Source organism: Lynx canadensis, chromosome E2 (genome assembly GCF_007474595.2).
Source record: "Lynx canadensis isolate LIC74 chromosome E2, mLynCan4.pri.v2, whole genome shotgun sequence".
NCBI classification, from domain to species: Eukaryota; Metazoa; Chordata; class Mammalia; order Carnivora; family Felidae; genus Lynx; species Lynx canadensis.
In genome coordinates this window covers 48,530,915-48,552,868 of record NC_044317.1, presented here as the reverse complement: position 1 = coordinate 48,552,868, position 21,954 = coordinate 48,530,915, and the positions used below count along the sequence as shown (strand labels likewise).

Sequence of the window (21,954 nt, the reverse complement as noted above, 5' to 3'; positions counted from 1 at the left end):
CCCGGCCCCCGGGCTCTGCCATCCCAGGCCTTCCCGACCCTCCCCACCCCTCGCGCCCAGGTAGGGTGGCCTACTGTCCCGCTCACCCCACTCCCACCCCCCACCCCCGACTCTTGTGCCAAACGGTCCCGCGGGAGCCTCTCTCCCCGTCCCCTCCCTCAGCCCCTGCCCCGAGCGGCGCCGGATTCTGGGCTCCCGCTGTTCCGAGACCTACGGCCCCCTGGCCCCCTTCGAGACCTCTGATCCCGCCGGACCCCGGAACACCAGGGACGATCGTCGGGACCCTGCCCGTGACTCTCCAGGACTCCGCGACCCCGAGCCATTGCTACTGGGACGGATATTGTGAATCTGGTCTCGACTCTGAAACCTTCCCTTGGATCTCTGCGACCTCGGACCCGTGCTCTGCCCACCCTGTCTCCATCCGGGGGCCCTCCCTCAGGTCCCCGGCAGAAAGACTTTTTCCCCTCTTGCCAAAATAAAGCGGATTCGTTAAGTTTTTATCTATAAAATGGCCTCTTTATATCTCGATGGTGCTCAGAGGCGGGGCTGAGCACGAACTGTTCCAAGCTCTGGACCCCAGTGTGTCCATCTGTGAAATGGCATTTGGGGAGGGGCCTTCACGTTGGCCCAGAATCTGGGAGAACTGAAGATATGAATCATCTAACAGAACCCTCTTACTGCGCCGCTCCTTTATCTTCACCTTCTCTTCTCCAGTCAGAGCTAGAGGCGCCCTCCAGTGGCACGAGCTTTGCTCAACCACCTGTACCCCGAGTTTGGGTTACAATTTTGGCACTGCGCATGTGTGATTCTCTCTTCGCAGGCCAAGGAGGCCACTGCTGCGCACGCGTGTGGGAACAAATGGGCGGGGAAGTTTCCGGAAGTCTCCCTTTGTGGAGGGGTGGGGTTGGATGCTCTGCAGTCCTCCCAGGGCCGCTCTGACCTGCGGCTCCGCGACTTCTCGTCTCCTCTCCATCTTTCCTCCCACAGCGGCCGCTCGGCCCCCGCCCCCTCGCCCTCCCAGCGGGTCTTCCCAGGCCGCTCTGGCCCGAGCGTCCCCTCGTCTCTCTGATCTGGCCCATCCGGCTCCGGAGGGAGGCGCGGGTGGGTGAGCCAGGGAGTGCGTCTATGGGGTCCAGGCCTGAGCCCCTAAAGACGGGCTCCGCCCCCGACACCCGCTCGCGCCCCGCCCCCGGCTGGAGGGGTCTCTCCCGGACCTTCCGGGTCTGGCCCGGCAAGACCCGCACCCTCTATAGAGGCCCCCGCCGGGCTGTGGAGCCCTTCGCTCCCTGGGGACCCACCCGTATATAAGGTCCGTTTCGGCCTGCAGCGGCTCGCGTCTTTTACTGCTGGACACCGTTTATGGGGTCAGCTAGCCTATGGGGGCCCGTGACTATAAGCGACTCCCACGGTCCCTAGGGCTTGGCCCCATCCATAACGACCCCATTTACAGGCCCTTTCGTGGGTCTATAGGATCTACTCCTCGGTTTCCACAGCCCGTCTACAGCGGCGGCTCCCTTCTGGGGGAGTGCAACTCCTGGACCTCCCTGGTCTACAAGGCCATGTCGCGTCTATAGAGGTCACATTTGCAGGGCCTCGCGCCGCGTGGAGGGTCCTCCCCAGTCTCTACGGCCTGTCCCGTCTGTAAGTCAGTGCGGGAGGCGGATATGGCCCTGCGCCCGGCTCTGGCCGTGGCGCTGGCTCTATCTTTGGCCCTGCTGGGGCCGCTGTCCCCCGGGGCCCAGGCAGGGGACTGCAAGGGGCAGCGGCAAGTGCTGCGGGAGGCGCCAGGCTTCGTGACCGATGGTGCGGGCAACTACAGCGTCAATGGCAATTGCGAGTGGCTCATCGAGGGTGAGTGGGGCCGCGTGGGTCACACACTCACCCATTCGCTAATTCACTCATCTGTACACTCATTAATCCACTCACCGCATTCCCAGACTCCGGTTCTGGTCCAGGTCCTTTGCTCTGAAATGCAGCCAACCTGGGCCCTGCCCTGGAAGGCCTTGAAGTCTGGTGGGGGAGTCGCACCCAGACCCAGATGGACAATTACAAGCCAAGAGCCATCAATGAGAGATATTCTGAATAATTGTTAGCAACTCAGGCTCTGAGCCCAACCACCTGCTTCAAATTTGAGTCCCGCTTCTCAGTAGCTTTGTGAATTTGGGCAGGCAGCTTCCTTTCTCTGAGATTCGGCTTCCCCTCTCCCCAAGTGGGGATAATAATAGTACCGACCTCATAGGATTGTTGGAATGAAACGAGAACAGTATTTAACGTGCCTGGCACATAGTAAATACACAATAAATGGCATTAGAATATGCTGCTGTTATTTTTTATTTTTTTATTAATTTTTAAATGTTTATCTTTGAGAGAGACAGAGCGTCAGTGGGGGAGGGGCAGAAAGAGAGGGAGACAATCCAAAGTAGGCTCCAAGCTCTGAGCTGTGAGCACAGAGCCTGACATGGGGCTCGAACTCACAAACCGCGAGATCATGACCTGAGCCCAAATCGGACGCTTAACCAACTGAGCCACCCAGGTGCCCCTATACTGTTGTTATTTTTAAAGTACTTCAATAAAAGCATTTTTTGCAGTCATTCATGTGCCAGACATCATACTTGCCACTGGGACATAACAGTGACTAAGACAACTCTAGCGATCCCTGATGACTTGGGGCTTAGAATCCAGTGGGGAAGACAAAACACATGAATAGACAGACAGTGACTGCCCAGAGAGGTTGGGACTGTGACAGAGGAACCCCTGGAGCCTGGGGGAGCCCAGAAGAGGTATCTGGCCTGGTGGCTGGAGAACAGAGAGGGCTTCCTGGGGGAGGACATGTCTGAGCTGAGCCCTCAAAGACCAACAGGAGTCAGCCAGGAAAGAGGAAGAACATTCCAGAGGGAAACAGTCTATGTAGAGGCCCCATCACTATCTTTACGGGCTCTTAGTCCAGTGGGAGAAGCAAACTCACCCCCAGGGAATGGGAAACCCATGAAAGACATCTGGACTTAGCTTGGCCTATAGCTCAGATCAGAGGCGTTGTAGGAGGGAACAGAAGGGTGTTCTAGGCAAGGAGAATAGACCATGTAAAGGCCTGGAAGTAAGAGGGTGTGACGCTTTTGATTAACTAGGACACAGAATAGACAAGAGTGACTAGAGGGTGGAGGACCTTGTGGTTTTGAGCTGTACCCTCAAGGGCAGTAGGGACGGTGGAAGAGAAGTCCAAAGGCAGTGGCCAGAAAGTCCGGAAGGCCTCTCGGCAGGGGATGTAGAAGCTGGCCTCCAAGGAGAGAGGGGTCCCCCAGAGGAGGTTCTGGGCAAAGGCCAGAAGTGTGATGGCCCAGATGATGCAGGGCCTCCCTTTGCAGGCCGCAGAGCATGGTCTTTGCTAGGGACACTGGGGAGGTGTGGGAGGGTTTTGAGCAGGGAGGGACATGATCTGATTTATATTTTAGATCTCTGTGGCTATTATATGGGGTACGGATGAAGCATGTTTCTTGGGGATGAGTGTGTCTGTCCCCAGCTTGGGGGCCATTCCTGTCTGGGGGTGTGGGTGAGCACAGAATGGGAAGTACGTGTTCTATGTATACATGGTTTTCCTGACCGTCAGGAGTGCCAGCCTGGTCGGGGATGGTAAGGACGGAATGCAGACATTCATCCACGAGACAGGAGGAGGTGCAGAGGTGGGTAGATGGGTCTAGGGGGATGAGAGTATTCTCTTGGGGGTCCCAGAGGAGGAGGAGCTCCTGAAATAGGTTCTGAGCATGCGTAGGAGTTTACGGTGTGAGAAAGGGAACAGAAAAGAGAGGCTGGTGTGTCTCTGGAGCCACGTCTCGGTTTGTCTGTCTGGCTGGCTGTTGGCTGAGAAATGAGGGCGCAACAAGCAGGGGAAGAATGGCCTTGAAAGTCATGCTGAGCATTAATGGGGAGCCACAGACGGATTTTGAGCAGGGATTTTGAACCTCTGGCCAAGTGGGGGGTGGATTGGAGACTTGATGTGCTTCTTCAGGAGGGAATGAGTTCTGAACTGGGGCGGGAATGGAGGAGGTGGGAAGGGGCAGAGAGCACTGAGGCATGTTTGGGAAGTTTCACCAGTGAGACTTGGGGATCAGCTGGCTGGACGTTGGGAGTAGGGAGGAGTCCAGGCGACTTCCAGATCCCCCTTGATCTCTCGTGCTTCCCAATGCCTATCACCTTTGAGAACCAACATGTTCCCCCATCTTTTAAACAATAAGCAGCTGACCTATTTCCTTTTGTACGACATTTACCCGTTATGTAACCAGTCCTCATAACATCCTCCTGAATGAGAGTCATTCTGCTTTTGAAAAGCAGGGGGTTTGGGGGTCGGATTTCTGTCCAGGATGCCATGGGGATTGGGCCCATGATGGGTGGAAGGGGGAGATCTTGAACTTGGGGAGGAACTTGGAGAAAGCAGATGGTGACTGGCCTCTGGCATGCCCTTGACAAAATCACTTGTTGTGATTCTGGGAACCAAGCTTATATTTTGGTTGAGGCTGGCAAGCTCTGGGAGGACTGGTTGCCTGGTCTGGCTGAATCGTTCTTCATTCCCCAGACCACGGTTTGGGGTCTGTGTGATGTTCTCAGGGGCTCTGGTCCGAGCCTGAGGGAGAGCTGCCAACTTTAGTATTCTTTCTTTTGTGCATTTCTTCATTCCTTCATCCAGTGTTTCCTGAGCCCTTGTTCAGTGCCAGGTCCTGTGCTGGGCAAGGTCAGGGAGGTACCCCAAGATGACTTAGGCCCAGGCCCTGTCCTATGGGTCTCCCCAGCTGCAGAAGGGGCAGACCCAGACATAGATGGTCCTGGCTCAGAGAAATGAGGCTTATAATGGAAAGTGAGAAGGCCAAAGAGAGGCACCTAAGCCAGCCAGGGGGCATCAGGGAAGGCTTCCTGGAGGAGGTGGGGAAGTTTGCTGGTACGAAGGGAATATGTGCTCCAGACAGAGGGAGAGGCTTGTGCAAAGGCCCTGCCCCTGACGGAGTTGCAAGCAGTGGGGTGATGTGAGACAAGGTGAGACTTCGAATGGTAGCTTAGGGAGCTGAACTTTCTTCTGGGGATGGTGGGGAGCCATGAAGGGCTTTTGAACAGGATAGGGCCAGGGCCAGATGCGAAGTTAGGATGATCTAAGACCCTTGTCAGGGCAAGGCAGGAGGCCGAGGTGGAGGCTGAATACTGGTAAGAGATTACTCATCCTGGTAAGAGAGGATGAGGCCTAGGCAGGCATGTTAGAATCACCGTCTTGAATCTTCCCACCAGCCTTGGTGGGTGGGGAGAGTATCTCCATTTTACTTCGAGGAAACTGAGGCTCAGAGAGCCCGTGGAGCGAACGCAAGATCACACAGCTAGTGAGTGGTGGGTGAGCACCTCCAGTATGCTGATGAGTGTGGTGAGGGGCATGGGGGAAGGGGCTGGCCCAGGGTCCCCCAGCAGTTCAGGAGCAGAGCTGGAACCCAGGTCTAGTTTCCTGATCCCCCTAGTGTGAGATGTGGGATGAGAGAACCTTCTGGAATCAAGACCTGGCAGAGAGCAAGAACAGTGACAGTGGCTAGGGCAATGGCACTTACGAAGCACTAGGCCTCTCCTGTGGTCATAGTTGGATGTCAGCGGGGATTACAGTCATCCAAACACTCACCTGGGCCAGACGTCCAAGAACGCTCCCTCACAGGGCTGGCGGTTGCTGGTGGCCGCCAGCTGGAGGCTCAGCTGGGGCTGTCAGCTGGGATGCCTGCACGTGGCCCCTCCATGTGGCTTTGGCTTTTTCATAGCTTGTCTCTCTGAGGCTCTTCCCAGATAGAAGGGGCAAGGAGTCAGTCCTCACCTCTCAGTGATAGGAGTGGCCAAAAAGTTTGAATCTACCTCAGTACTGTTATAACCCCACTTTACAAATGAAGGAACACATCCAGAGAGGTTAGCCCAAGGCCACACAGCTAGTAGCTAGTAAGTGGCAGAACCAAGATGTGAGCCTGGGCAGTCTGGCTCAAGTCTGTGCCTTTAGCCACTACAGTAAACAGAGATGAGACCTGGGCGGGGCCGAGAGGATCTGTGGTGCTCCAAGGTTCCCTTTGTCCATGGGGCAAGAAACTGGCCCCTTTGTTTGGAGTTCTGATCAGTTCTGGAACGGGGGACCCTCCCAGAGGCCCTTTTCCACCCGGGAGTAGGCTTTCTGCTCAGGCCTGGACCCTGCCCCTCAGGCTTAGTGTCCGAGGCTCAGAAATAAACAAGAACAACTCTGTGTGACCACGGGGATGCGGTTCTTCTCTCTGCACTTCAGTTTTCCCATCTGAATGGTGGGAGGTGTTCAGCCTGGTATCAGGAGCCCTTTCCAGGGGTGATACTGTAATTCCTTCTCTGGCTCCTGGCCCTCTTGCTGTCACAGGTCTGACCTCCCTGGGCTGTGAGACCAAGAGCCCCTTGAAGGCAGGGCTCAGGTCTGACTCCCTTTTGGGTCCCCAGCGTCATGTGGAGCAGGGCTTGGTGTTCTTGGCTGGGCTGCATGGAGGCCCGGGAGAGGGTCCACATCTGAGCCCAGCCCCTCTGTTCTCGCTGCCCAGCCCCAAGCCCCCAGCATCGGATCCTGCTGGACTTTCTTTTCCTGGACACGGAATGCACGTACGACTACCTGTTGTGTATGACGGCGACTCTCCCCGAGGGCCCCTGCTTGCCAGTCTGAGTGGCAGCACTCGGCCTCCGCCCATCGAGGCTTCCTCAGGCAAGGTCGGTGTGGCCGGACCGCGGGGCTCTGGCCGGAGGTCTAGGTGGAGTTTGGAGGAAAGGGCGATAGAGACGCACAAGGAAACAGATGGAGAGGGCGGAGGCAGCCAGAGAGACTTGGCATCAGACAGGACACAGGGACAAAGAAGGGTGGAGAGAGACAAAGACAGGAGGTGGGGACTCCTGGGGGGGATGGGGACAGGAGCGGACCCCCTCGCCGTCCAGTCCCTGGAACCCTGCCCGTCTTTTGCCTGCAGATGCTCCTCCACCTCTTCAGCGATGCCAACTACAACCTGCTGGGCTTCAATGCCTCCTTCCCTTCTCCCTGTGCCCCGGGGGCTGCAGCAGCCACGGGCAGTGCCAGCCCCCTGGCGTGTGCGCCTGCGAGCCCGGCTGGGGGGGCCCTGACTGCAGCCTGCAGGAGTGCCCGGCCTACTGTGGCGGCCATGGCACCTGCGCTTCGGTGAGCCCAGCCCCCGCTGCGTCCCCCTGGGGCCCTGATCTGTGACCACACCTACCGCCCCATCTCCTGACTCTGCCCCTGCCTGAAACCCCCTGCCACTCTGCCCTCTCCCATGACAGCAACCCCGCCAGGGACCCTCCCGTCACCCACAGTACTCCCCTCTTCCTTCCACACCCTGCCCCACCCCACCTTCATCTGGAGCCCCTCTTCTGCCTGAGCCCACTCCCGTCCTGCCCGTGACCTACCTTCCACCTGTGAACCCACCTGCCTTCTGCTTGCCAGATGCTACTCCATCCCCTAACCCAGGCACTCTGTCTGGCCTTGGGCCCCCAGCCCCGACTTCTTCTTCTTCTTTTTAAATGTTTATCTATTTTTGAGAGTGCACAACCAGGGGAGGGGCAGAGAGAGGGGCACAGAGGGGGACAGAAGCACCTCCGTGCTGACAGCGAGCTCGACGCGAGGTTTGAACTCACGAACTGTGAGATCATGACGTGAGCCGAAGTTGGGTGCTCAACTGACCGAACCACCCAGGCACCCCCTCCAGCCCCACCTTCTGACTTCTGACCACTGACCTCGGGCCTCAGACTGAAGTCTTCCAGCCCAGGCTGACGTTGACCTCACCACTGTGCTTCTTCTCCAACCTCTCCTCTTGTTGTCTGTCCTCATTTTCCTCTCCGGGTCCTTCTGTCTTTCCCGTTCCCCTACTTTTGTTGGTCTGTCTGCTTTTTTCTACCTCTCTTCCTCCCTCTTGATGTGTCACTGTGTCCCTTTCTTTCTCTGTCTGTTGGTCTGTCTCCTTCCTATCTCACTCCATCTCTCCTTTCCTGTCCATCTTTTTCCTTCTCCCTTTCTACCCCTTATGTCTCACTCTGGCTCTGGCTCTCCTCCCCCGTCTCTCTTTTTTCCTCTCTCTATCCCTGCCTTTGTGTCCTGTCTCCCCTCCAGCCCCTGGGACCATGCCGCTGTGAACCTGGCTTCCTGGGACGCGCCTGTGACCTGCACCTGTGGGAGAACCAGGGGGCTGGCTGGTGGCACAACGTGAGTGCCGGGGACCCTGCCTTCTCGGCCCGTATTGGGGCAGCTGGTGCCTTCCTGTCCCCGCCGGGGCTGCTGGCTGTTTTTGGAGGTGAGCAGAGGGGGTGCGTTTCTGGCTCCAGCAGCCTGCAGCCTGTGGCCAGGGCTTGAGGCCATCTCCCCTTCCGCAGGCCAGGACCTCAACAGAGCCCTGGGTGATCTCGTCCTGTACAACTTCTCTGCCAACACCTGGGACGCTGGGACCTGAGTCCTGCCCCGGTATGGACCCCGCCTCGCCCCTGCCCTGCTCAGAGGTGCCTGTCCACTCTGTGAGACCCCCAGCCACCACCCCACCCCCAACAGAGCGACACCCTCATCCCACACGTCCCCACCCCTGCAGCTTGATACAGGCCCACGTACTCCTCCCGGTACTGCTTTTCTAGCTCTAATTTCCTTTTTTCTTCCTTTATCTCCTCTTCTGCATCTTCTTCTGTGGACCTCCTGTCTCTTTCTCTTGGTTTCTCTCTCTGATTTTGTCCCTGCCTCTTGGTTTTCTGCTCTCTCTTGGACTCTGTGTCTTCCCTCTGGGCTATCTGTCTCTCTTTTTCTCCGCCATCTCTGTTTCTTGCCTCCTCTGTCTCACCTCTGTTTTGTATTTGCATGTGTCTGTCTCTCTTTCCTCTCTTTGTGTATCTCTGTCTGTCTTTCTCTGTGTCGCTGTCTTTTCCTGTGTCTCTGTCTCTGTTACTCTTTCTGGGTGTCACCATCTGCCTCCCGGTCTCTTTCTCACAGGCTGCCCGTCACTCCCATGTGGCTGTGGCCTGGGCCGGCTCCCTGGTGCTCATGGGTGGTGAGCTGGCTGATGGCTCCCTCACCAGCGACGTGTGGGCCTTCAGCCCCCTGGGCGGGGGCCACTGGGAGCTGCTCGCACCACCTGGCTCCAGTTCCTCGGGGCCACCAGGCCTGGCAGGTCACGCCGCCGCCCTAGTGGATGACATCTGGCTCTACGTGTCTGGCGGCCGCACCCAGCACGACCTCTTCTCCTCTGGCCTCTTCCGCTTCCGTCTCGACAGCACCAGTGGGGGCTACTGGGAGCAGGTGATTCCAGCAGGCGGGCGGCCTCCTGCCGCCACGGGCCACTCCATGGTGTTCCATGCCCCCTCGCGCACCCTGCTGGTTCACGGTGGACACCGGCCCTCCACCGCGCGGTAAGTGACCTGCCCTGCAGGGCCAAGCCTGTCCTGGGCCTTCAGTCTTTGCTGGTCTTCGCCCACTGATGTACTTCTGCAGTCATTCGGTCACTCACTAGGTCATTCAGTCCCTCACGTGCCCGCCCGCTCACTCATTCTCCATCCCTTCGTTCACTGTCTTGGCCAGTCCCTTCCCACACACTCCCACCCATCCATCCCCTCAGCCACACCCTGCTTGGAGGGCCAGCCCTGGCTAGATTATGCACGGAACCCAGTGATGAGCCAGAGCTGTGTCCTGCCCAGCAGGAGCCTCTCGTCCCAAGGGGACAAAAACCCCGTCACAGCCGGTCTCACCCTGGGTGATCTCACAGCTCTTGAGAGCCCAAGGGAGGGAGAGAAGCCCTTCCTGCCCTGAGCTCCTCCCCTGCCGCTCCCTACAGGTTCTCTGTGCGGGTGAACTCCACAGAGCTCTTCCACGTGGATCGGCGCGTGTGGACCACCCTGAAGGGCCGGGATGGGCTCCAGGGCCCACGGGAGAGAGCCTTCCACACAGCCAGCGTCCTGGGCAACTACATGGTGGTCTATGGTGAGGAGGCTCCCTGATCCCGCCTGCCTGCCAGGGCCCCAAGCCCGCACTGAGCTGAGGCTCCCTGCACGGGTGTCCCCACGTCCGCCAGGCTTGCCAGCTGTGCCCCTTTCCTCCTTTCCTAGGGGGCAACGTGCACACCCATTACCAGGAGGAGAAATGCTATGAAGATGGCCTCTTCTTCTACCACCTGGGCTGCCATCAGTGGGTGTCGGGGGCCGAGCTTGCCCCCCCGGGAACCCCTGAGGGTGAGTGGCCCGTCTGTTTTCCTGAGGGGCTTCTGAGAGTTGCGCTTCCCTGACAGTGAATCTGGGCTTCAGGCAGGAGCCACCTCGGTCCTTGTAGGGTGAGCCAGACGTCCCTCTGGAGCTGGCTTCGGGGGGCAAGCCTGTGCTGGAGGCAGGACAGGGGCACCGTTGCCATGGAGACCGGAGGCAGTTAGAGCAGCGCAGGTCTAGGCTCCAGTCCAGGTTTTACCAGTTTCCAGCTGCCCCAGCGAAGTGCCTACCTACGAGGGACCTTTTCAAGGTCCTGTAATGAGCAAGTGGCAGAACCAGGATGGCTGTCCCCAAACAACCATCTATGCAAAAATATCATTTAATCACCCCATGCCTCAGTTCCCCATCTGTAAAATGGGATGACGGTAACACTTAACCCACTGGGCTGTTGTGAGAAGGAATTGAGATGGCTCAAAGATGGAGACAGCCTAGCGAAGAGCTCAGTATGTTGTCTTGTACAGTCAGAATCCGGCCCCAGGGCTTACCTGGGAGGGGGGGTGGAGAAACCTTCAAACTCATTGAATCCCGACTACTTTGAGAATCAGAAGAAAGCCACAGGCCCTCTCCTCCGAAAGACGCTTGTAACACAAACTGGGCATATTATTTCAGGGGGCTGTGGACTTCTAGGGGGCCCATCTATTCTCCCCCGCCCCCCCCCCCCAGAAGATGAGGACAGAGAACAAGCATAAGGAAGGGACATTGACACTTAAGTAGTAGGCTGGGTGAAGGGTTCCCCACGGAACCCTATTTGACCATCAGCAATAAGCCTTGGGCTGGCATTCGAGCCTTGAATCCAGGGCTCATCTGCCTGTCCCTGTTTCTCCTTTAGGCAAAGGCCTCTTCCTCCTTTGTAGTTTGCAAGTCCCCAGGCCAAGTCCCACGTGTTTACAGAGCATACATTTCCGTAAGAGGGTGAGGGATCCACCGATCATGACCACTTACACATCAGTCCAGGACCCTTGGCTCTAAGTGACCAATCCACCCAGCCAGCTCGAGCAAAACCCAAGTTCTTGGTCTCATGTGAGTGAAAACTGGCTTCAGGCTGGTCTGGATCTGGTGCTCACGTGATGGCATCAGCTAGCCCTTGTTTGAGCCACTTCATTCTGGTGGCGGTTTGTCATTTGTAAATGGTCACCAGCAGCCCTGGGACTATATCTATCCTTTGAAATGCCCAGGGGCGGAAGGGGGCGCCTGGGGCCGGCTCAGTCGCTTAAGCGTCTGGCTCCGATTTCCACTCAGTCATATCTCGTGGTTCGTGAGATCGGGCTTTGTCAGGCGCTGTGCTGACATTGCAGAGCCTGCTGTGGGATTTCTCTCTCTCATCGCCTCTCTCTCTGTCCCGCCCTGGTCGCACTCTGTCTGTTTTTCTTTCTCAAGTAAAGAACTTTAAAAAAAACAATGTGTTTAAAATGCTCAGAGGAAGAGGGTGCCTCTCTCCCAAGAATTGAAGGAACTGGGTCCTATTCCAGAACTTATCACTGACACTGATGGGCCTGGGCTAAGCCCCACTGCTGCCAGAGGCAGGGTCAGCTCAACTTGAGCCTGTGGACCCTAGTGGGAGAGGGTGGTTTTCCAGAGGAAAATCAGAGTTGTCACCAGAAGGGAGGCTGGTGCCAGATAGACAATACCAGGAGAGAGCCAGGCACCCTGCCTCGTGGCTCCCTGAGGGCAGGAGGACAGTTCCATTTACAGAGGAAGAGACCAACTCAGAGAAGTTGAGTCTCTTGCCCAAGGCCACTCAGCAAGTTAGTAGTTGATCCATGACTTGAGCCCAAGTAGGTGGTAGACATAGGAATCGAAGCCAAGTTTTTCTGACCCCCAAGATCACGCTCTGTCTTCAAGGTGGTTTGCACAGTGGTGTGGAAGCTCTGGCAGGTGTGGGGCCAGACATGCTAGGAGGGCTTCCTTGGGCACGCTGGGTTAAAGCAGGAAGTAGCAGGTTGGGCTGAAGCATAGGAGAGTCGGGTAGTCCTCTGGACAAGGGAGCCGTGGTTAGAGGGACAAGGGAAGACTGGTTAGAGTCTCATGTCCTTGTTGGGGGCGGGGGGGATCTGTATTCTCCTAGGCCGAGCAGCACCTCCCAGTGGTCGATACTCGCATGTGGCGGCTGTGCTTGGTGGCAGTGTCCTGTTGGTGGCTGGGGGGTACAGTGGCCGGCCTCGTGGGGACTTGATGGCCTACAAGGTGCCTCCCTTTGTGTTCCAGCGCCTGCTCCGGACGTGAGCACTGGGGTGATAGGGAGAGGGCGGCTGGGAAGGAGGTAGCATGGTTCCCATGGGTGAGGGAGAAAGGTGGGGTGGGTCCCTGGGAGAAGGACTGGGGTCCCTAGGGATATGAGAGGAGGGAGGTTGGTCCCCAGGTTCAAGGGGGGAGGAACGGAGGTCCCTGGGGCTGAGGGCAGAGCAGATAGGGATCCCCAAGGTGCTGAGTGAGCAGTGGAGGCTCCCCGGGATGATCACAGGGAGTGGGGATGAGGGCAGGCTCCAGGTCTGAGGAGCCCCCTCTCCCACTCCCCATCTCTGCAGTACCACTTAGACTACTGCTCCATGTACACGGACCACAGCGTCTGCTCCCGAGACCCTGAATGCAGTTGGTGTCAGGGGCCTGCCAAGCTGCACCACCTCCTGGGACCCCGTCTGGGGCTGTGAGTGACCGTCCCAGCTCTGTCTCCTAGTGCAGAGACACGGCCGTCAGCGTCTCCCTCTGTCTGAACCAAGCAGAGAAGGACTTTCTCTCACTTGGGACACTTGTTTTCACACCTAAGATTGGCATTCCTGACCCCTCAACCTCTGACCCCTCCCAGCGCTTTTGAGCTTGTGACCCTGTCCCCAGATCCCTTAGCTCCTGTCCTGTTGCTCTTCCTCATTCCAAGTGGCTTTCAAGTCCCTTCTCTAATTTCCTGGCGCCTTCCACCCCACTACCTGAATCTACAGACCTTTCCAGATCCTTTAAGCCCCTGTGGTCAGTAACCCCTGTCCCCTCCCCTCCCTGTAGTGTCCAGCTGCCAGCTGCCTGGGCCTGGGCCGCCTTCTGGGTGACTGCCAGGCCTGCCTGGCCTTCAGCGGCCCGACAACTCCTCCCCGGGGGCCCGGCGCTCTGGGCTGGTGCGTGCATAATGAGAGCTGCCTCCCTCGGCCTGGTGAGTGCCCATTGGCAGTGTGGGAGGGGGCGGCACAGTGCCCCATGCTGACCTTCCTCCCCCCGCCCCGGTCCTCACAGAACAGGCCCGCTGCCGAGGGGAGCAGATCTCAGGCACCGTGGGCTGGTGGGGGCCTGCGCCTGTCTTCGTCACATCCCTGGAGGCCTGCGTCACCCAGAGCTTCCTGCCTGGCCTGCACCTGCTCACTTTCCAGCAGCCCCCAACGCCTCCCAGCCCGACAAGGTGGGGAGCCAGGGGGTGGGGCCCAGCGTGGAGTGTTGAAAGGTCTGGTCCTGGGGTTTTCGTTTTTCAAATGGTTCTATACAGCTCTTGTGTTTGCCTCATAAGTCTCTACATTCAAGGGTCCGATTTTTAAAAATTGTGCTAAAACACACAGTGTAAAATTTACATAGTGTAAAATTTACCAGCACTGATATTAAGCACATTCACAATATTGTGCAACTATCACCACCTGGTTCCAGAACAGTTTTGTTACCCTGAAAGAAACCCCAGATCCTTAAGTAATCCCTCTCTATTCCCCTCTCCCCCTGGCCCCTGGCCAGCCACTAACCTTTTACTGGTTAGTGGTTGACAGTCTACTAACTCTGGATTTGCCAACTGTGGATATGCCTTATAAATGGAATCATACACGTTGTCTTCTGTGTATGGCTTTTTTCACTTAAAGTAGTGTTTTCAGTGTTCATCCATGTTGTAGCATGCCTCAGATTTCGTTCCTTTTTATGGGTGAATGATATCCTCTTGTATGACTGTGCCAATCCATTCATCAGCTGATGGCTGTTTATACCTGTTGGCTATTGGGAATAGTTCTGCTGTGAGCATTCATGGATAAACCATTTTGCATACATATTTGCTTTTTTTCAACTCATTTTTTAATGTCTATTTATTTTTGAGAGAGAGAGAGAGAGACAGAGCGTGCATGGGGGAGGGCAGAGAGAGAGAGAGAGGAAGACACAGAATCTGAAGCAGGTTCCAGGCTCTGAGCTGTCAGCACAGAACCCGACACGGGACTCGAACTCAGGAGCCGTGAGATCATGACCCGAGTTGAAGTCGGACACTTAACCCCCTGAGCTGCTCAGGCGCCCCCGTGTTTGCTTTTAAAAAATATTTTATTTTTTTTAATTGAAGTATAATTGGCATACGATATTATGTTAGTTTTTAACGTAGAAAAGAATGATTTGAAATTCGTATGTATTGCAATAAACACCTATTGTCAGCTCTTTTGGGCTTATATCCAGGAGCAGAATTGCTGGGTCATATGGCGATTCAATGTTTAGCTTATGCAGGAACCACCAAATTGTTTTCCGCAGTGGCGACTTCTTGATTTTTAAAAGTTGTATGGTGAAAAAATCACAGTGATGTAAAAAGTTGTTAAGCAAAAAGGGTCTCCATCTATCCTGCTCCCTATCTAGAGCAGTATGGGAAGCTCTCCCTAGCATCTCCCCAACTTAAGACCACCCTGACTCTTCCTGGAAGATCCATTTGGATTTCTTTTATATCCTTGCGGAGTCTGCCTATTCAGATACATGTGAATGTGACATTGAATTATTTTTCTTTCTTGCACAAAAGTAATATTCTTTTACTTATTTTTTTAAAAAATTATTTATTTATTTTGAGAGAGAGAGTGAGCAAGCACACGCACTCACACGAGCAAGAAGGGGGCAGAGAGAGAGAGAGGGAGGAGACTCCCAAACAGGCCCCGCACTGTCAGTGGTGGAGCCCGACTCGGGTCTTGATCTCACGTGAGATTGTGACCTGAGCTGAGATCAGAGTCAGGCACTTAACTGACTGAGCCACCCAGTGCTCCTTCCTTTTATTTCTTAATTTTTTTTAATGTTTATTTATTCTTGAGAGAGAGAGAGAGAGCCTGAGTTGGGGAGAGGCAGAGAGAGAAAGAGGGAGACAGAATCTGAAGCAGACTCCAGGCTCTGAGCTTTCAGCACAGTCAGGCTTGAACTCATGAACTGCAAGATCATGACCTGAGCCAAAGTCGGACGCTTAACCGACTAAGCCATCCGGGAACCCCTTCCTTTTGTTTCTTAACTATCCTGGCAAGCTCCTTAGAATTTAGAAAACACCTCATTTTTTGTTTTGTTTAAAGCTTTGTAATAGTCCATTTAGATTCTAGGGCCCTAGTGCTGCAGTTTATTTAAACAGCCTCCCATTGACGAACACATGGGTTATTCCATTCTTTGCAATTATAAAACCACCGCTAACAATTACGTAGTGTGTCTGTCACTTTGAATGTTGGAGCTGGACTCTTCTTTTTTTTTTTTTTTTTTTAAACTTATGTACTGGTTTGTTGTATAACAGAGAACACGTTACAGAGGGCGAGGCCCCGAAGGGCTGTGAGCGAAGGAGCTCTGTCCTCATGGAGCTGGGGGTGCCACCCCTCGCTGGCGTGGATGTGTTCACTAACCTGGAAGTTCTCCAAACCCTGTAGTTAAGGGACTTAAAAAAAAAAATCTGGACTCTTTCAGGGTTTAGGTGGAAAGGTGAACTGTCAGGGAGAGGCTCCTGAAAGGTCTGGGGTCCTGGATTTTACTGAGAGAAGTGATGAGCAGAGGCCGGGACCCTGTTGTCTGTTGTCTGAGTTGAAGTCCCAACTCAGAGTGCCCCTGGCCTCGGTCCTCATGTTTCATAAAATAGGGAAGGAGGTTGGGTGTGGACACCGAGGGGCCATGCAAAGAGACACTCACACATCTCCTTCTCCCTGGCTGGCACAGGTCCTGATTGTCCGCAGTACGACCATCACTGACGCCCAGCCCAGAGACCGACGTGTCCCTGGTCTACCGTGGCTTCATCCACCCACTGCTGCCAGGAGGGCCCGGGGGGCCGGGTGCTGAGGATGTAGCTGTGTGGGCCCGGGCCCAGCGTCTACATGTGTTGGCCCGGATGGCCCGTGGCCCTGACACAAGAACATGGTGAGGGTGCTTGAACGTTCAGGGGGGCTGCTAGTTATAAGTATGGGGGCTGGGGTATATAGTGCCAGGGTAAGACTAGGGAAAAATCAGAGGCATGGGATATATCCTTAGTGGAGGGAGGCCCTGGGTTTTCAGTTATGAGTGGAGTTTGGGGGAATTTTGAAGAAGGTGGGGAACGTCTGAGTTATTAAATCCGATTTCCCTGAGGTGGGTTGTTGGAGGGTTTAGGGGTTCACAGGGGTTCTTGGGGTCTAAGGAACTCTGAGGCCCTCTTCCCAGGATGGAGGTGAGTGCTAGGTGGTTTGGGGCTCTTGGAGGTTTCAGGGGTTAGGGCGGCACTGGAACATTCTGAGGTCCCTGTCTGTCCCCCCCCCTACCCAGGAGGAGGTGGGGCGCTGGTGGCTCAGCAGGAGAAGGAGACAAGGCGGCTGCAGCGCCCGGGGTCTGCTCGCCTCTTCCCACTGCCTGGCCGGGGCCACAAGTATGCGGTCGAGATCCGGGCCAGCTCAATGGCTCAGCAGGCCCTGGGCACAGTGAACTTACCCTGCTGTGGGACCGGACCGGCGTGCCAGGTGGCAGCGTGAGTACCCAGGCCCTGGCCTCTGACCCTTCACCCAGGCCCTGACTTCAGTTCCCCAGAGCTTTCTGAATGTCAGAGCACAAATTCTAACCCTCTTGACCTGACCTCTTACCCCTTGACTCTTGAACTCTGGGCCTCACCTTGAGCCCTCTAGGCCCCCGACCTCCGACCCCCAGACTCTGACCTGATCTCACATTCTGACCTCCTGCCCTGACCCCACTGGCCCTGACTTCTGCCCTCTCTACTTTGAACCTCTAATCTCTAGATTCTCTCAACCCTGATGCCCTCTTGTCTGCTCATCCTAATCTTGACTTTCTACATGCTGAAGTTCTCAACTTTGTCTGCAGACACTGAAGTCTGTAGCCCCAAACCCCCAAACCCTGACCCCTACCCCCGACCTTGACTCTTGCCCTGTGACTCGGAGTGTGGACCCCTGATCCTAACGTGAGCACTTCCCGCAGGAGATCTCCTTCTTCTTTCTGGAGCCTTACCGCTCTTCAGCCTGTTCGTCCGACTCCTCCTTGCCTGGGCTGCTTGGCGGACCAGGGCTGCGGCTGGTGCCTGACCAGCGCCACCTGCCACCTGCGCCAGAGCGGAGCCCACTTGCGGGACGACAGGACCCGGCGGGTCCCTGCTGGTGCTGGTGCCTGCCCTCTGCCCCGCTCTGTGAGGAGCATCGTGACTGTCACAGCCTGTACCATGGTGCCTTCCAAGCCACAGAGGGGAGGTCTCGAGACAAAAGCAGCCAAATCGGGGCGACTGGGAAAGGGGGAGGGCCCCCTGGAGTTGGTACGGGCATCCGAGGGGTCCCCCTGGGGGCAGTGGCAGGAGGCAGGTGGAGCTGTTGTCTTAGATCTACAGTTGAGAGCCGGGTGGGGCAGAGGAGAGGGGCTGGAGAATGGGCTCCCAGTCAGGACTCTCTCTGTTGTCACTGCCAGAAACCCAAGTTGGTACCTCCTTACCAGAGGAGCATTTATGGGCTCAGGCTCCAGGGTCCAGGAGTAGGTCTTTAGGCCTGTGATTCAGACCGTGTCGTCAGGCATCCACCTCCCTTCATTCTATACCCTTGCTTCCCTGGAGGTTCATTCCTCAGGGGTTTCAAGGGATTCACAAGGGCTCCAGACCGTTGTCCCCCCAACTCAGCTACCCGAGTCCTAAGTGGAAGAGAGCAACTTTCCGTCCTCACCCCACTCTCGCCCCCCCGTTCAACATAAGTCCTAGAAGGACATTTCACTGGCTCTGGTTGGGTCTTGTGCCGACTTTCAGACCCGTCTGTGAGGCTGAGGGGGAGGACGTGTGGCCCTGTCCACATCTGAACCTTCAGGAGTAGATCAGCCCTATCTGGACCAGCACGTAGGGTTCTGTTGCCCAAAAGGCAGTGGCTGTTGGAAGGCAGTTCCCATGGATCTTCAGCCGTGGCTGGAGGGGAGAGTCTGGAGAGGACGGCAGTTGGGGAGGGAGGTGGGCTTGGAGGGGTGGTCTGGGGGGGTGGTGGTGAGGGAGGCAGCTGCTAGTTGAGCTGGGGACGGAGCCTGTGCTGGCAGCCCAAGGGAGATGGCTAAGCTGGGCTCTTCCTCCTCCTCAACTCCCCAGGACCCCTTCTGCGAGGGGCATCAGAGCACCACCGCAAAGTGGATGCCAGCGTGCAGCCGGCGGGGCCGGAGTCGGGGCGCCCTGAAGAGCCCGAGGAGTGTCCCCCGCTCTGCAGCCAGTGAGCCGCCTGGGCCCAGGGAGAGGGTAGTGGGGAGGGTTTGTGGTGGGCCGGTTGACCCTGTCCCTGCTCCCCGCCCCCAGACGCCTAACCTGTGACGACTGCCTGGCCAACTCCAGCCAGTGCGCCTGGTGTCAGTCCACCCACACCTGCTTCCTGTTCGCTGCCTACCTGGCACGGTACCCCGCACGGGGGCTGCCGTGGCTGGGACGACAGGTACAGTCTTGTCAGGGTGGCGGGGCTCCCAGAGAGGAGAATGGAGCCGGGGGGGGGGGGGGGCGGTGGGGACGCCCACCACGCCTGTCGCCCTGCAGCGTGCACTCAGAGCCCCGGTGCCGGAGCTGCGACCGCTTCCTGACCTGCCACGAGTGTCTGCAGAGCCATGAGTGCGGCTGGGTGCGGCAATGAGGACAACCCAACGCTGGGACGGTGAGGCAGGGGACAGTGAGGCCATAGGGTGGGGCGGGGGAAGGGCGGCTCTCCTTCCGCCCTAATTCTAATGGCCTGTTTCTCTGCTCCTTCACCTTTCTCTGTTTTTCTTCCCTTCCCCTCTCTTTCCGGTTCTCTCTCTTTTCTCTCTCCTACCCGGGGCTCTGTGGCTCTTTGTCTCATTCTTCCTTATTGTCTTTCTGTTTCTGTCTTTCCTTCTCTCTCCCGTTCACTGTCTCCCTGTCTCTGTCTCTTGTTTCTCTCTGGTCCCACCCCCTTCTTCACCTCCTGCCCCCCCCCCCAGGTGCCTGCAGGGGACTGTCTCGGGGGCCTCTGGGGGGGGGTAACTGCTCCCTGTGGGTGGGGGAGGGCCTGGGGCTGTCCTGTGGCCCTCCCTGCCCGCTGGGCATATGCCCGCTGTCAGACGTGGACAGTGTCGCCTGGGCCTGGCGCGGTGCCACCTGCGGGCGACCTGCCTGAACACACCCCTCAGCTACGAGTGTCACTGCCAGCGGGGCTAACCAGGGCGATGGCATCACATACTGCAACCGCACGTGAGTGGGTGCGGGTTTCCATGGAGATGTCGCCACCAGGGCTGGGGCACGTGGAGATGGAGGGAGGAGGTGATCATGGTGCTGGGGTGCCTCCCTGGAACCAGCATCCCCAGTGAGCCTGGGGTTTTTACCGTGCGGGTTAGGCCCTCATTAGAGTGATCATGGTCCCCCAGTGTGACACTATTACTGTGGATACGGGTCATCCGTGACTGCGGGCCATAGGCCTTCAGCGTTGCCATGGAAATGGAGGAGGACCAAGTTGAAAGGGTGTTTCACAGAGAGCAGATCACCAGTGGTGATACGTGGTTACTATAGAGACGAATTACCACGTGCAATGGGGTTACCTTGGAGACAGGGCCGCCTACGGAGCCAGGACCGTGGAACAGGCCAGTCGCTTGTGATGGCGTTGCCGTGGAGATGAGAGATGATGGGTTGGAATGGGGTGTGCGGGGGGGTGCCTTGGGGGCCGAGGGCCTGCCTAGCCCTTCCGTGCTCCTGCCACGCCCTCAAGGTGCTTGGAAGACTGTGGCCACGGTGTGTGCAGCGGCCCCCCTTACTTCACCTGCGTGTGTGACCTGGGCTGGACGTCAGACCTGCCCCCCCAGCCCACGCCCGCCCGGGACCCCCCCGCGCCCCGCTGCTCCCGGACCTGGCGGCTGCCACATTCCACACATCCCTGCCCGCCGGCGGGGGGCCTGGCTCTTCTGTGATGAGTTGCCAGGGTGAGCGGCCACATCCCCCACCCCCCGGGGCAGCTCCAGTTTTCCTTTCTCTGCCTGGGCTCTGGGTCTCCTCTCCCAGCTGTGGATCCCCCTGTCCCATTGCCTGCTTCTGACCCAAACGTGTTTCAGTGTCACCCCCCATCCTGGGACTTGGCTATTCCTCCCAGTCCTGGGCCCCTGCTTACCTTCCTTTGAAGCAGCCAGGTGGGGTCAGGGATCAGCTGAGCCAGTTGTCGGGCCCCTCCTGCCCTTGCCCTGACTCTGTGTCCCACCTGCTGGGGCCCCCCACAGACTGGACGTGGGGGGAGCACTGCGAACGGTGCCGGCCCGCAGCTTTGGCAACGCCACGGGCTCGGGCGGCTGCCGGCCCTGCCAGTGCAACGGGCATGGGGACCCGCGCCGGCGGGCCACTGTGACAACCTCAGCGGGCTCTGCTTCTGTCAGGACCACACCGAAGGTGCCCACTTGCCACTCTGCTCCCCCGGCTACTATGGGGACCCTCGGTGAGCCAGGGGCCAGCCAGGTGTGGCCAGGTGTGGTTAGGGAGGTGGTAGGACAGGGCAAGGCTGGTCTGACGCTGCTTTCTTCCTTCCGTCTCCCCAGGGCTGGGTGGCTCCTGTTTCCGGGAGTGTGGGGGGCGTGCCCTCCTTACCAACGTGTCCTCAGTGGCGCTGGGCTCACGCCGGGTTGGGGGGCTGCTGCCTCCAGGCGGTGGGGCAGCGAGAGCTGGGCCAGGCTGTCCTATTGCGTGTGGGTTGTCTCAGCCACCGAGGGTGCTGCAGCCCTGTGCCCCTGGACCCTGTGTCCCCCCCTCACCCTCCCTTCTCCCCCGACAGCAGCACCCCCTGCACGGTGAGTAACGAGGGCAACCAGAGTTCAGGCCCATGTTTCCCCCACCAGTCTGAATCCTCAGACAGGCCCTGACCCTACATCCCTTTTCTTTATCCTTCAAACCCTAAGCTCCCTTCCTCAGACCCCAGAACCTTCATTCCTAAGCCCACAGGACCCTCCCATTCCCCAAATCACCTCCTACTTCCTAGTTCCACCCTGTTCCCCATATCCTCGGTCCAGGCATGGTTAGTATCTGTACAATGTGTGTGTGCCACTCTGGCCAGTAGGTAGGGCTGGCCAGGAGCTGGGCACCGGATAACGAGGCTCCGTGCAGAGTGCCTGATCCATCGATTAGGCCAGGTCTGCTGTGAGCTCGGGAGGGGAAGGGTAAGCCTTCCGTGCCACAGTTTGACAGTCTGCCCAGAAGTTTCAAGCAGCTCGTTTCCTTCCCGGTCTCAGATTGCCCTCTCCTTTTGAGCTCCTTCTCCTCCCCAAGCGTCCCCAAGCGTCCCTCTTTCTCAGCCTTACTGTCCTGATCCTTCACTCTGCATCCTTCACTTCCAGCTGAGCTATGTCCTGGCCTTTGATGGATTCCCGCGCTTCCTGGACACTGGTGTCGTCCAGTCGGACCGTAGCCTCATTGCTGCCTTCTGTGGCCAGCGGCGGGACAGGCCTCTCACTGTGCAGGCCCTGTCTGGTATGGTGGCTGGGGAAAGCGGGACCCTGTCCTGGACTATGGAGCCCTTGTCCCTGTACCTTGCTCCCTGAGGTGGGCTCAGACCCAGCCCAACT

General features: G+C 57.4%; 1 protein-coding gene across 1 annotated transcript in view; it reads left to right on the top strand.

Moving 5' to 3' along the window:
* The first annotated feature begins 964 nt into the window (after positions 1–964).
* Positions 965–21,954, top strand: part of MEGF8 (multiple EGF like domains 8) — a 40,270-nt gene continuing 19,280 nt past the window's right edge. Inside the window, 49 exon segments of the mRNA XM_030297346.1 lie at positions 965–1,851; positions 6,564–6,632; positions 6,635–6,726; positions 6,981–7,038; positions 7,041–7,186; positions 8,132–8,312; positions 8,392–8,454; positions 8,457–8,479; positions 8,993–9,408; positions 9,831–9,976; positions 10,102–10,224; positions 12,320–12,457; positions 12,460–12,473; positions 12,780–12,855; positions 12,858–12,898; positions 13,249–13,393; positions 13,474–13,614; positions 13,617–13,636; positions 16,138–16,166; positions 16,168–16,332; positions 16,713–16,732; positions 16,735–16,830; positions 16,833–16,915; positions 17,377–17,436; positions 17,438–17,530; positions 17,532–17,573; positions 17,575–17,617; positions 18,240–18,268; positions 18,509–18,593; positions 18,596–18,626; positions 18,710–18,809; positions 18,811–18,842; positions 18,941–19,022; positions 19,024–19,055; positions 19,360–19,381; positions 19,383–19,436; positions 19,438–19,481; positions 19,483–19,573; positions 19,575–19,609; positions 20,121–20,262; positions 20,264–20,323; positions 20,325–20,331; positions 20,623–20,658; positions 20,661–20,734; positions 20,737–20,854; positions 20,935–21,066; positions 21,069–21,149; positions 21,152–21,183; positions 21,727–21,859. Of these exon segments, the coding sequence (XP_030153206.1) occupies positions 1,665–1,851; positions 6,564–6,632; positions 6,635–6,726; positions 6,981–7,038; positions 7,041–7,186; positions 8,132–8,312; positions 8,392–8,454; positions 8,457–8,479; positions 8,993–9,408; positions 9,831–9,976; positions 10,102–10,224; positions 12,320–12,457; positions 12,460–12,473; positions 12,780–12,855; positions 12,858–12,898; positions 13,249–13,393; positions 13,474–13,614; positions 13,617–13,636; positions 16,138–16,166; positions 16,168–16,332; positions 16,713–16,732; positions 16,735–16,830; positions 16,833–16,915; positions 17,377–17,436; positions 17,438–17,530; positions 17,532–17,573; positions 17,575–17,617; positions 18,240–18,268; positions 18,509–18,593; positions 18,596–18,626; positions 18,710–18,809; positions 18,811–18,842; positions 18,941–19,022; positions 19,024–19,055; positions 19,360–19,381; positions 19,383–19,436; positions 19,438–19,481; positions 19,483–19,573; positions 19,575–19,609; positions 20,121–20,262; positions 20,264–20,323; positions 20,325–20,331; positions 20,623–20,658; positions 20,661–20,734; positions 20,737–20,854; positions 20,935–21,066; positions 21,069–21,149; positions 21,152–21,183; positions 21,727–21,859 (4,162 nt within the window). The 5' untranslated portion in view covers positions 965–1,664.